The sequence below is a fragment of the Anoplophora glabripennis genome, unplaced genomic scaffold (genome assembly GCF_000390285.2).
Source record: "Anoplophora glabripennis isolate ALB-LARVAE unplaced genomic scaffold, Agla_2.0 scaffold931, whole genome shotgun sequence".
In the NCBI taxonomy this organism is placed as follows: domain Eukaryota; kingdom Metazoa; phylum Arthropoda; class Insecta; order Coleoptera; family Cerambycidae; genus Anoplophora; species Anoplophora glabripennis.
Genome location: NW_019417010.1, coordinates 152,363 through 165,697, shown reverse-complemented (window position 1 = coordinate 165,697; position 13,335 = coordinate 152,363). Strand labels below are relative to the sequence as shown.

Genomic DNA, 13,335 nt, shown 5'->3' with positions numbered 1-13,335 from the left:
AAACGTTTAATAGGCCACTTACCGTGAAGAACCCTGTAAGAACTAAAGTAATTGCCTATTTTAATTTTACTTTTTTCAATACAATTTATTTTAAATTTTGTCAATTAATAAAATAGTTTTACAACGCAGACATTCTAAGATATTCCTCAATTTTTCGTAAAATTTTCTATATTTATGAAGATTCCACTGCACCTTTGAGATTTTTTTAAATTTATTTTCATATATCACTGGTTTCATATGTTAATTACACAAATCCCGTGTCGTTGCCTTGGTTAATTGCTATCAAACAAGCTGATAGCTCTTTCCTGTCGCCAGTAATTTTCGCGTAACTACATTGATTAGAAATTTTTTTATATTTTTTTTACGGAATCTCTGTGTACGCTGTAAATGGAATTGAATTTTTATGCTCCGACGTGTTGTCCTTGAAAGAAGTAATTCCAAAGATGTAGGGTAAAATCAGATTTAAATTGTTCAACTTCCTTTCTTTATTATGGTCACGCAAGACATAGTATAATGCCAGGAAACGGTTAAAGGCATCGTAAGTATTCTGTGCTTGGAAAATAAGCGTCAATTTTAGGTGTAGAAAATTAAAAACTAATTTAAGAACAAGCGTGTGTTTTTTAAATTGCTCTAAAATTATAAAATGTAAAATTGCAGATTGTATATCTACAATTATGTTACTATACTTTCAACGTTAAATAGAGCGTTTGGTCAAATCAGGCTTTAATTGCGATAGAGAACTTAGAGGGTCTGTAAGTTCCCTTTTCATGTTTCTTTTTCTAATGCCGTTACTTCTCTCATACATAAAACCGATTTCAGACCAATATAGGTTACCTTGTGCAGTTATAGTTCAATGCAAGTGTTAACTTTCTGATTATAAAGTTAGTAACTCATTTAGACAATAGCTACTTGCATTGAACACCGTAAGCTAGCGCTGTAAACTATGAATATCAGATTTTAAACCGGCATGAATTTGGTATAGATAAAAATAGATTTGCCAAATTCATCTGTGCCAAAATACCAAGTACATCTATGTCCTTATGTCCCTATGTATCATAATGCCATATTCATGTATCCCAGATCTATCTATACTATACAAAAATCCATTTATATCAAATTTTGGCATAATAAAAGAGTTGGCATAAATAGATGAACTTGACATAGACAATATATTTAAAATTGATATATTGACATAGATGAATTTGGCTTTGAATTTAGCATGGATTTGGTACAAATAAATTTCTGATATGAGTGGATTTTGAATAGTGAATTTTACCATTTTGCCTATACATATTGATGATTTGGCATATATAAATTTGACGTAGATAGATTTGGTATTTTGGTAAAGAAGAATGTGGCGGTAGTATATTAGTGTACTGATTAACGATAATTAATCAGTTAATAGAATATTTAATAACAATAATTTTATTAATTAATGTATGCATAGGTAATTCCAGTATTCTCGATATTTCAGGTGGTTTAATGATTAGTTCTATAATATTGATTTATTCGCTGAGATTGAGCTACGATGTATATGCAGATAGATCCTGTTGCTGTTAATTGACATCACTTAAACAAAATTTTCCCCAGTTCTTTTCATTCATTATTTCTAAATTAAACTACAATTTTTGATTGCATTTTAATATACCATCCAGAACTATGTTCACGTAGACAACCTTTTTTTATAAAATTAAGCAGATGTCGGGGAAGTGAGCTGATGAAGGTTACTTTAATTAGGTGACGATTATGATTGTTAATTTACTGAAACGTTACCGTGTGTTTTGTTTAGATGTGTCACTGAGATTCGTTGGCAGCTGTTTAGATGACATTCTATTTGCAGTCTTGTATGTTGTATGCAAATAACCTACTTTTTCTAATTAGAGTAAGGGTCGAAAGACCTAGTAAATGATGTAATGTGATTAGTTAGACATACACATACACATAGAAACAATCGTTAATATACGATACGAAGATGAAGATACGAACAACAAACACGCACGTTTGTGCAAAAAAATCGCAAATACAGGGTTACAATTTTTAATTGTCCAATACAGATATCTTCTTATTTTAACAGATACATATTACATACATGTTTAAATGAGCGAATTTTATGCCGATCACGGATTGGTTTTTAAATTTAGAAAATTCCGAATAGATCCGAAAATATTCGAAAGCAACCGATTTTATGCTATTTCTTTTTTTTAGTCGTAGGACTTCACTTGTTTTTCAAAATTTTAGTACAAAAATGTGTAGTCTGATATAAAATAGTGAGGAATCGATGTTTGCTATCAGTATCTAAAAATATGTGCTGAGCGGTAGTAAACTTTTATTTTTGTTATGGACGCCATATTGAATTAATTTCTTTAAAGAATAAGAATATTTTTCAATTGCCAAACGAAAAGTAGGACAAGCAAAAATATGAATGTAACAGATGTCCACTAAATGTTAACGATATGCCTTGTGAAATTTACTGTTAATTTACAAGAATCTTGAAACTGATGTTGAAATTGAAATAAATATGCTGATACAGTTGCCATTTTCTTAACAAAGTGATGATTTTTTACAAGGTGTTACAAAAAAATAACTATATACTACAGATTCTTTGGACGAAAATAGTAAGACTTTCGAAATGCCATTTATTATTTACGCGCCTTAAAATTAAAGGAGGTATTACCTAGTTGTCTTTTAATATATTGTTTGTTCTGTTGGTTCAAAAATATTTTTATAAAGCTATTACGACTGATTTGGGTATATGGTATGAATATTTTTATATACGTTTTTAAGGCTGTGTATTTTATTTACTTTGGCAAGACTTTTGATTAAACATTCTATAATCTACTCGATTAAAAAACTGGATTAATTTAAAATCCAAATTTTACATTTTATTATAGGAGCCCAGAAAACAAGCTAAAAATTGGAAGTCAATATTAAAAAATTAAGTATTCAAAATGAGACGTTACCAAATATGCTGGAAAATTTATGAATATAACGTCAGCAACTAATTTTCACAATTGTCCAATTAATACCATATATTTTGCGCTAAAGACAAATAAATAACAAACGATTTTTTTGAAAAATCCCAATTGTAAAGTTCATTTGCTCTTAGACGTTATGCAAAAACGTATCGGATTAAGTAACACAAAATCATGTTTTTATAAGGTTCAAGGGACAAATAGGAAAATTAAACAACCCGAGGATCAGTATCACATATTCAAAGATCTCGTAAACCAATCTCCAAATGAAAATTGAAAAAGTGAGTAAAAAAAATACGAAACCCAGACACTTGGTCGAAAAATGAATGCATTCGAATCATAGGTGTACGCAAAAATAAATACCAAGAATAATATGTAGGTAGGTACAACTCCATTTTTCTTCGTTCGCACTTCGATTTTTTTGTTTTTCTCTTTTCAAAAGTACACAAAGCATATGCGAGCGTCTATCATCTATGCAAAATTTTAACTGAACAGGGTTATTAATAAAAGCCTTTTCTGAGAATTATTTTGGCATCATGCATCTTGAAAAGGTCGCCTATATCAAAAGTGGCATAAACAGGTTATTTTTGCTAATAGAATTTATAGTTAACAGCTTTTTATAGCACCCTGTACATATGTTTATTTACGAACCATCTTGTATGTCACAACGAACGCACCCAGAGTACTCGTATATACATAAAATCATTCAACGTAAATAAAGCGGAATTAAAAAAATTATAATATCTGTTGCACAAGTTACAATAGAATTACGAGAATTTTAATAATATTTTCTAAATATTGTATATTATTTTGTGTTATTGAAAAAAATGGTAATGATTTTAAAATTCCCTCAAGCAAATAATGAAAAGGTAATTGAAATTTATAGCAAATACTTGATCGCTGTTACGGCTTTTTTATTGTTTATCATAAATTTGTATTATAAAGATCATAATTTCGTTTCACGTGTAACATTTACTTTATCATGCTTATACAGTTTTAAAACCGTGACAAGACAGTATCGATGGTTACAATGCAAATTAATTTGGTTTGGTTTTACACTACTTTGTGCTTCATTTAGTTCCATGTTAAATTCATTGAACTTCCTTGATAGACTCATATATTTGAGAAAAGTCTTCCATTGATAAAAGTATTAGCAACAACAAATAGTCATACCCCTAAACATAACGGTTCAAAATGAAAATATTCAATAAATCTGTTACTCACGACAACAACAATGAACTACGGACGTACGATTTTCTATTTCTGATTAGTTCAGATTGCTTTTTGACAACGTTCACTTTCTCCAGGTTATGTCCTAATCATTGTCTTAGCTTGTAGTTCCGTATTTGTATCTGCTTTCTCTGTTTTCCTAATGTGATAGTCTTTACAAATCTTCAGCCTTTTCCCATACACACTCAAAGTATGCGTCTATATACAACGGAAAGGCATTTAACAGAGATTGTTTAATAACATAGTTACAAAACTGCTTACAAAAATTTTTTGTTTTAGTAATCCTTCACTTGGTCTCTAAGAATCTTTTTGGTGTAGTTTTTAATCAACTTTGCTCTGCCTCGATTGCCTGATTACTTATGATAGTTTGTCCAAACAAATGAGAGCCTCATAAGCGTTGAATTCAAACAATATGATTGCAACACATCAAATTTCAGGATGTATGCATAGCTTTAACCAAATTTACTCACTTATCAAGTATTAGTATTAGTCTCAGTTTCATTTTGTTTTCATACATGTATGTAGAGTCATTAACATGCCAAACTTTCTCAAGGAAGAAGTGAATCTTGAATTATTTTGGGCTTGATGATGAAATGTAAGATGACTGCTTTCATCCCAATGTTAGTTCCTTACTTTTTGTTTAGTAATGAATCCATACTTTGATAAAGCAATTACCGGGTTGGAAATTTACATTTAAAACGGTAATAAAAACGGTGTCCAATTGATTAAAATCTACACCAAAGAGTTTTTTTGTAGAGGGTATCCACAGTTTCTTGAACAAATGTGGGTAGCTATCCCGAAAAACTAGATACAACAGTTTCTATAAACCTTTCTATGTTGCGACTAATATTTCTTAATAGAAATGTCGTTTTGCGATCTATGTTCGTTTTTATTGAATTTGTATATAATACCCATAGGTATACTCAATATTTACTTCAAATAAAATTTGCCTTCTTACGAAGGATCTAGTAATTTTTTGTTTTCGTGATTTTTTATGTTTGATTTAGCTGACATTGACATAACCTTATCTTCATTCCCCATTTCCCCAATTCGTTCATGCATTCATTAATTAGTACAGATAGTGAGAATTGCGAGCCCCAACACTGCAGGCTATAAGTTTGTTGTGTTGCTGTCTGTATTCTATAAGTGAAGACGTTTGTAGCCTTCAAAATTTAAAAGCACATTCAAAGATTATATGGGAGGTTCGACACTGAACCTGCTGAAGCCTATTGCTATAGATATTTCATCAAATTACGGTAACCAGTTAGCAATCCCGTAATCTACTTTATTGCAGTATGTCAGAACTCAGTTTTTTCCATAGTGATTTTACCACTGTCTTGTCGGTGTTGTAGTTCCATCCAACGAGTTATAATAATGCCATCAGTGTTGGTATTCCAAAACCAGGTTCAGGTACATATTTTTTCATTATCATTCTTTCACATTCGAATTTCATTTAGGAATAACCTCACTGTGGTTAGCCAGAAAAAGTAAAAGCATTGGAGGTAGTATCAGACCAATTTTGAAGTGGTTATGTGTTTTTCTGAAGCCTTCGTTACGACTTGGTTATCGAAGTAAATATAGATCTTTTTGCCATTATGTCTCCTTATATTCTCTCTCTGACAAATCTCAGTGGCATATAATTCAGCTTGGAATACAGCTGTACCAATTTCCACAAATGTTTTGAATCTCGATTTTGCACCAAATATTCCTACTCTAGTTCCGTTATCAATTTCGGATCCATTGTACACCGCACTAGTGTTACAGACTTGCAGGTTGTTTCTGTATGACCATCCTAGTTTAGCTAAGTACCTCAATGTTTAATTTTGAAGGGATGTTTTCATTTCGAGCAGAGGATTTGTGATTATTCTTGTTATGCCTTGAGCTATTCCACACATCAATTGTCATTACATTTTAGCCTGTACGCCCCCATTCTTGTTTCCCTCCACATAAAGAAATTGAAGATGAGAGAGACGTTCCAAATAGTTACATGTAGATGCGGTTGAAATGCTTTCCATAGCACGTGTGATGCAAAGTCTAGGTTTGGATATCTCTAGTTCTATTGTTTTTTGGTTTTACCACAGCCTTGTGCAGCAAATGCATCATGCGTGGATTTAGTCTCCAGATTCCTTTGTACTGCTCATTTTTTTATATGAAATATCAGTTTACTGTCACTTTAAAATATCCTAGTATACCCTTATTGTAATTTCATGCAATGCTTTTAACTTTGTAAATAAGTAAATCGCCATTATGATTTTCTTTTTTTTTAGGTGGTGCCAAGGAACGGTACCGAATGGATCTTCAGAGAACCCACGGTGAACATCTTCTCCAATCTAGATCGGATAACTAACATCCCGCTACTAGACCGAGTACCTAAGAAGCAGAAGAGGGTCTTCGATGGCGACTTCCACATGGAGTTCTGCGACAACGTCCGGCAGTTGCTGCAGGCCTACTTCCGGGACTTCAGCTTCGAAAAGCTGGACAAGCCGTGGAGGGCCTTCACCTCTTCCTGGGCGCCGGAGGCACTGGCCAAACACCTGGGCATAAACTCCTCCTTCGTGATCAAAGACCACTGTTACGTGCTTGTGCGACTCTCGAGGTTTCGCGAAACGGTGAAGCTCGACCGCATCCCGAATAACGTGCACCTGGTGGACGACGTGGCCAAAGAGATTGACAATATTAAAAGCGGCGATGTGGCCAGTGTTCTCGACTTCATTAGCAAATACGGATCTCACTATATTCATTCCTACGTTACGGGGAATTCGTTGTATCAGGTAAATACATACATAACTGCACTACATTTGAATACTATTACATATGTTTTAACAATTAACTACCATTGGATTGCAATCTAGTAAATAATGAAATTCAATCGACAGCAGATTCACTACCACTATCCAAACTGATTAATTCTACAGGTCAACAAGGGTCGGAAAGTAGACACACTAATATGCATTCCCGAAGAATTTTGGTGCGCTGAATCCGAATCTGGCCGCAGAATTGCTGTATCACGTCAGGTTTTGAGATATCCTAACTTAAATGTGAAAAAACACTGTTTTCCTTCATATTTGAGGTTATGTAGTAATGCCATCTATTCTTTTTCAAAAAAAATACACATAATTTAAAAGTACAAGGCTCCCTCTTTCGAATGCCATTGAGTTTGCTCAAATATCTTTTTTTTTTCGTTGAGACATCACATGTTGAAATTTCTAAGTTTATCAGTCTCTTAATATGCGAAAATGTACTAAGGATTCCTTAGACGTCAAACAGTTGATTGCAGTTCAGAAACTTCATACTCAGAAACCTTCAATACATACGAACTCAAACTCACAAACTCCAATTCCACAAACCTCAAACCCACAATCCCTAAACCCACAAACCCTAATCCCACAAAATCCGAACCTACAAACTCCAAGCTTACAAACCCCAAACCCACTAACTCCAAACCCACAAACCGTATGGGTATGAAGTTTCTGAATTGCAATCGACTGCTTGATGTCTAAGGGATGCTTAGTAGATTTTCGCATATTAAGAAACTGAGAAACTTTCAAAATGTGATATCTCAACGAAAAAAAAAAGATATTTGAGCAAACTCAACGGCATTCGAAGGAGGGAGCCTTGTAGATTCAATGTATTAGTTTTTTGAAAATAATAGATGGCATTACCTCAAAAATGTATTTTTTGCACTTTTAGGTTAGGATATCTCTGACGTGATAGACCAATTCTGCTGCCAGATTCGGATTCAACGCACCTAAATCCTTCGGAAATATATATTCAAGTTTCTGCTTCCAAAAAAAGTTAAATTTTGTCTGTCTGTGATTCTTATTGTAGGTACGGGTGAGATAATGCAGAGAGTGCTTTTTCTCAGGTACTAGATATAAGTGTCTACGAACTAATGTCTTTATGAGCATTGAATTACACTCACAATATCTAGTAAGCTAAGGTAATTTGTCAACGGAACCACCAGACATATACCGATTCCGAATTTATTAGTAGGTACCCACTCATCAGTATATCATAGATGAGACAATCGACGAATGATCTATTATTAATTAAAAAAATTTAACATAGTGCGACACTGGTTTTGTTTTCATAAATCCTATTAAGTTGTATTTTAATCAAAGCATTGTTCAGAAAATACCGAGAGGTGGTTTACTATGGCAATACGCGTACAAATTGAGTGAAACACATGAAAATCTGTAAAATCTTACAAAAAAACCTCGGGGATTTTACAAAACAGTCGATTCAATCTTGCAGTCACTGTCGAAATCTCTGCAATCGCCACACAATCCCGCGCAATCCTTTAAAGTCTCCATCGAAATGTGCAGTCAGAGACTTACTTTAATTGACACTAAGCGTAATAGACAGTATAAATGTTATCAAGTGTTACAGTAAGAGTCAAAATTAACAAAATGCGTACACTCTTCTGTGCTATTTGTAGCTAATTAACAAACAATATTTTTTTTACCCTAGGCTAGGGACGCCTGTGGAAATCTCCAATAGGTTTACACAAAGATTAGCTTTTTTAAGCTATATTTTTATAACCTATGTTACTCATTTTTATTAAACTGTACAGGATATTCCGAAAATATCATACCAAACTGAAAATATTGAAAACATTGTTCGCAAAAAGTTTCCTATGCACGTGGGTCTGAAAACGCTTAGGTCCGTAATTGCGTAATTATAAACAGTTCTCAAGAATCTGCTCAGCCTCAGGTACGACAAACATCATTATTTTCCATTAAAAATAATGATATTTGCTGTAATACGGGCCTTAATTACGAAGATACAGGGTGATAAAATGAAATTTGATGTTTTCAGTTAATCAATCGTAATAATTTTATATTAAAATAGTTTTTATACTAAAATAGCAACTGTCAGAAAAACACGACTTTTTTAATCGCTATGGATAGCAAAATTAACCATTTTTTAACTGCGATGAACAGAAGCATGTGATCGTGAAAAAATATATTTTTTTTTTCATGAGTCGAGTACTTTCGTTTTCTTGTTTTTCACGACCGCATGCTTTTGTTCATTAACCAATCTGCCAAGACAGTAAGTTATGTAATAGAAACGTCATTTTCGACTTTGGCGTTTATTTAATGTCAATTCTCTTTTCTTACCTCGACCAATTCACTTCAGATCAATATAGATATTTTGAACAGTTCGACAAAAAATATTTCTTGTATTTCGTGTGCAAAACCAGCGTCTTATGGCGCATTTGAATGATTTTTTTTTTCTCGGCCTACGGTCTCTACCAAAAAGAAGAAAGAACACTGATTTTGTGCACTTAATAAAAAAAATATCTATTTTCCACAGCACAGTGGTGTCGATATGGAAGGTACCTTTAAAAAATTGTATTCGACAGTTCATCGTTCGCCGCCGATGTAAATTATATTTTGCTAATTTTCTCTAAAAGGTATCTGTACCTATATTATTGTCTATTTGAAGCTGGTTATATCGGAAGTCAACATCAACTTTGTTGTTTTAAGTGGAACACCCTTTATATTAATGTTTAATTGAATTCTACGGTTAATTTTAAGAGGTCTTTTATCAAGTTTCCCTGTACCGAGCCCTATGCCCAAATTATCCACATATCGAGATAATGTGCTTTAAACTTTCTAATACGAGTAATGTCTTCAAAATTGAATGTTATACAGGGTGCTGAAAATTTTATACCAAATTTGGTCGACTTAAAACCATCAAAACGTAATTTTTTGTAATGGAACATCCTGTATTACAAACATGGAAACTAATTTACATTTACAAGACAACATTTGTCGGGTTCATATGAAATGATACAAAGGAAAAAAGTGAGTGGCGTTTTTCACAAAACAATCATCATTTAAAACGTTTACATGCGAAAGCCTGTATATATTAACCATATACTTTTTCCACACATTATCACACAGTACGTTCCCCCCCCGAGCTTATTTATGTTCACAGTATTCCTCAAAAAGGACACTGAATTAACTAGTTTTTAAAACGGATGCGAAAAAACCGTTGGTATTCCTTTATTTATTTTCTTTCGGGCTTACCGCGGCAGTAATTACGGCATGCGAATGCAACCGGTAAGCTTCTAAATTACTATTTATTACCGTAAGCGCCAACAGCTCGGTCTCGCTGCAAAAATAAACATGAATACTGACATTTTTGCAGCAATTATGCAAATTCACCTAACTGGAAAATCCGTTATGTTTCACTCCGGTCAGCTTCCATCGCTTCATAAAAAGCTCCGTCCGAATCGTAAAATCGTTTTAAGTGTGGATTGCAATTTCTAATGGCAGCGTTTTTATCGTATCAACGTTTGCGGTCACGGAATTGACATTATAAAAGTCAGTTATTTATATAATAAGCGTTTATTCCCCAGTGCCCCCCCATCTTTATGTAATCCAGTATACGAATATGTATAAGAGCTTATTCAAGATTTTTCCTCACTGACAATGAGTACAATTTTTATCACGTCCCTTATTTGTCGCTCTTGTGATTACTTATACCAAAGTGTTTCAAAAAGTAAAATATAAACTTTTCATATCTTATGTACATTTCAACGTAAAATACAAACAATACCTATTTTATAATAGGATCATATTCGATGCAAAGTAATAAATCATTGCCTGTCAAGGGATCCAGTGCAGTACGGTTTTAAGGGGTTTAGAAATTGAATCATTTCTTTATGCATTATGAAGGGATGAAGGGATCAGTTCACGTCTGGCACCCTATCCCTACAAAAATCGCTTTATTCTCATGAACTATTTATTTTAAATGTAATTTATTATAAATCCAATTTATTTTTTAAATTCCGCATATGTACTACATTTCACCTCTGTACGCGCCACTGTTGTTTACTTGTTTTTTGGAGACAGTCCCTGATTTACGACCAAGTTTGCCAGGTTAATATTTGACGTATAACCGACCACTTCGTACACTCGATGCACCTGGGCGACTATAGCTACTACCAGAACGCAGTGCGTTCAGATTTTACATTCAATTTCATTTTAAATTTGAAGTGGTTTATCTTACGCCTCCTAAAAGTTATGACACGATGTTCCTTTCATAAAAGACCGATAATTTTTTGCTCTACTTTGCATCGAATACGATCCTAATAGTACTTCTTTTTTTCAATTAGTACCAACATATGTTTTTTAGTTTTGCCTTTATCCAGGAATTCATAGCTTCTTTAACTTTGTCATCATTCATAAATGAATGCTGTTGCGAAAGAAAAACATGAATGTTCGCCCAAAATTTGAAAACATTACCTACACACAACTAAGTACTAAAAAAAATAATAACTAAAACATTTTTGTGGCGCCAAGTAGTCTTCAGTTTACTGTTAGTATTAATTAGTTACATGCCTATATGGTCTTGGTACTAATAAGTAAAAGTGCGGCCAAACAACTGAATATCGTAACGCAACTAAACAATAAAATATGGAATGGTCAGTGGTCACAGGAAAGAACTCTCCATTTCATTGAAATGTGTGGAAAAAGGAAAAACTCGGGATTGTAAACGAACCACAATATTAAAATAAAATAAAAAATGCTGCTTGGGAGGAAATGGCGATTGAAATATACAGGTGTCCCAGAATAACGTGTACAACGGAAGACCACAGATTCATGGACTCAAAATAGTCAGATTTAGGCTAATTCACCTATATCCGAAATCGCTTCGTTTAGCCGCTAGATGGTCGTGAAACTTTTTTAAATTTTGTAAATAACTCGAATTTGATCATTTTTGGGGTGTGGACTTTTGCTTTCAATCTACAAATTTTGATTTTATACAGAGTGTTTTTTAAAACTCACAACTCCTACAAAATTGATGTATGATGATGCAATAATGACTATGAATGAATTAACTATTTTTTTTATTTGATAGATGATACCATTTGGAAGTTTTTGGGCCTCATATAGAATTTTTATTAAATGAGCGCTTTGAGTACAAATAGTTATTTACGTAACAAGTCCGGAAAATACCGTTTTTTGGAGGAGTTGACAAAATTCTAGGACGAGCCGTAGGCGAGTCCTGGAAGTATGCGAGTTCAAAAAAACTGTTTTCGGACGTGTTGCGTACACTATTTTTTCGGCAACCATGTAGAATAACAAATTAATGAGATACATTTCTTTATTATATTTTTTTGTAGAACAAAATTTCGAACATTTTAATTCTTATTTGTATTAAATATTGAAATTCGAACAGAAGATAGGTACTAACAGAAACATTCTAATTCTTATTTATATTAAGATTTATAGTAAAATTTGAGCAATTGCTAATATTGAAAGGGTTTAATTTGTTTGAAATGCTTGGTATATTTAAATGCCTTTTGTAGTCAGAACAAGAAGGTAAAGTTTCCGTTTCATATTGATTGTTTTCATCTGATAATTTTTGAATGGTCTTGGCAATTTTAATTTTGTTTGTTAGTGAATTGTCTATATATCCTTCAGCGACATTGGTAGACTTCCAGCCACCGTGTCTCTTCAAATTTGTGATGTTTCCACCATTATCAGCAAATATCGTCGCTGAAGTTCGACGCATGCTATGGCCTGTGTAATTTTTAGGATTGGGTAAATTTAAAAATTCTGCAATTCTTAATCCGAGATTCCCAAAACTGTGGATACCAACGGGCTGAATCGAACATTTTCCTTTTTTGTAATTCACGAATAATCTGTTATGTGGAGTATGGGATGGCCGTAAAGATAAATATTGCCTATACAACAGCAGGTTTTCTTGCCCAATTACAACAAAATTTCTCTCAATATGTGTTTTAGAATCTGGTATTTTCACGAGCAACATATCTTCTTTGTCGTTTATTAGATCAATTGACATTTTTGTTAGTTCTTCCCGTCTACACGCACCGGCTAACCCAATAATTGTTGCTACCTGAAAATGAAGCAAATTAAGTTGATACTTTTATATCCTACAATCGTAATATTTTGTTAAAATTACCTTTAGCATTAGATATGTTTCATTATCTGCTTCTCTAATGAATTTGTTGATTTGCTCGCTGCTGAAGACTTCTGATTTCTTTGCTTTATAACCAACATTCTTCCTTTTAAGAAATGCGATTACCTTTGGGAAAGTGGCTATGTTTACATTTTTCTTCACTAAAATGGTACTTTTCAACATAGAGTACATGCTC

The 13,335-nt window shown here is 33.1% G+C and overlaps 1 protein-coding gene across 1 annotated transcript in view; it reads left to right on the top strand.

The window, feature by feature from the left end:
* Positions 1-6,469: 6,469 nt before the first annotated feature.
* LOC108914148 (torso-like protein) overlaps positions 6,470-13,335 on the top strand; it is a gene marked incomplete at its 5' end in the record, with an annotated part of 32,907 nt that continues 26,041 nt past the window's right edge. Inside the window, one exon of the mRNA XM_023455800.1 lies at positions 6,470-6,973. Coding sequence (XP_023311568.1) covers positions 6,470-6,973 — 504 coding nt within the window. The remainder of the gene's footprint in view (positions 6,974-13,335) is intronic.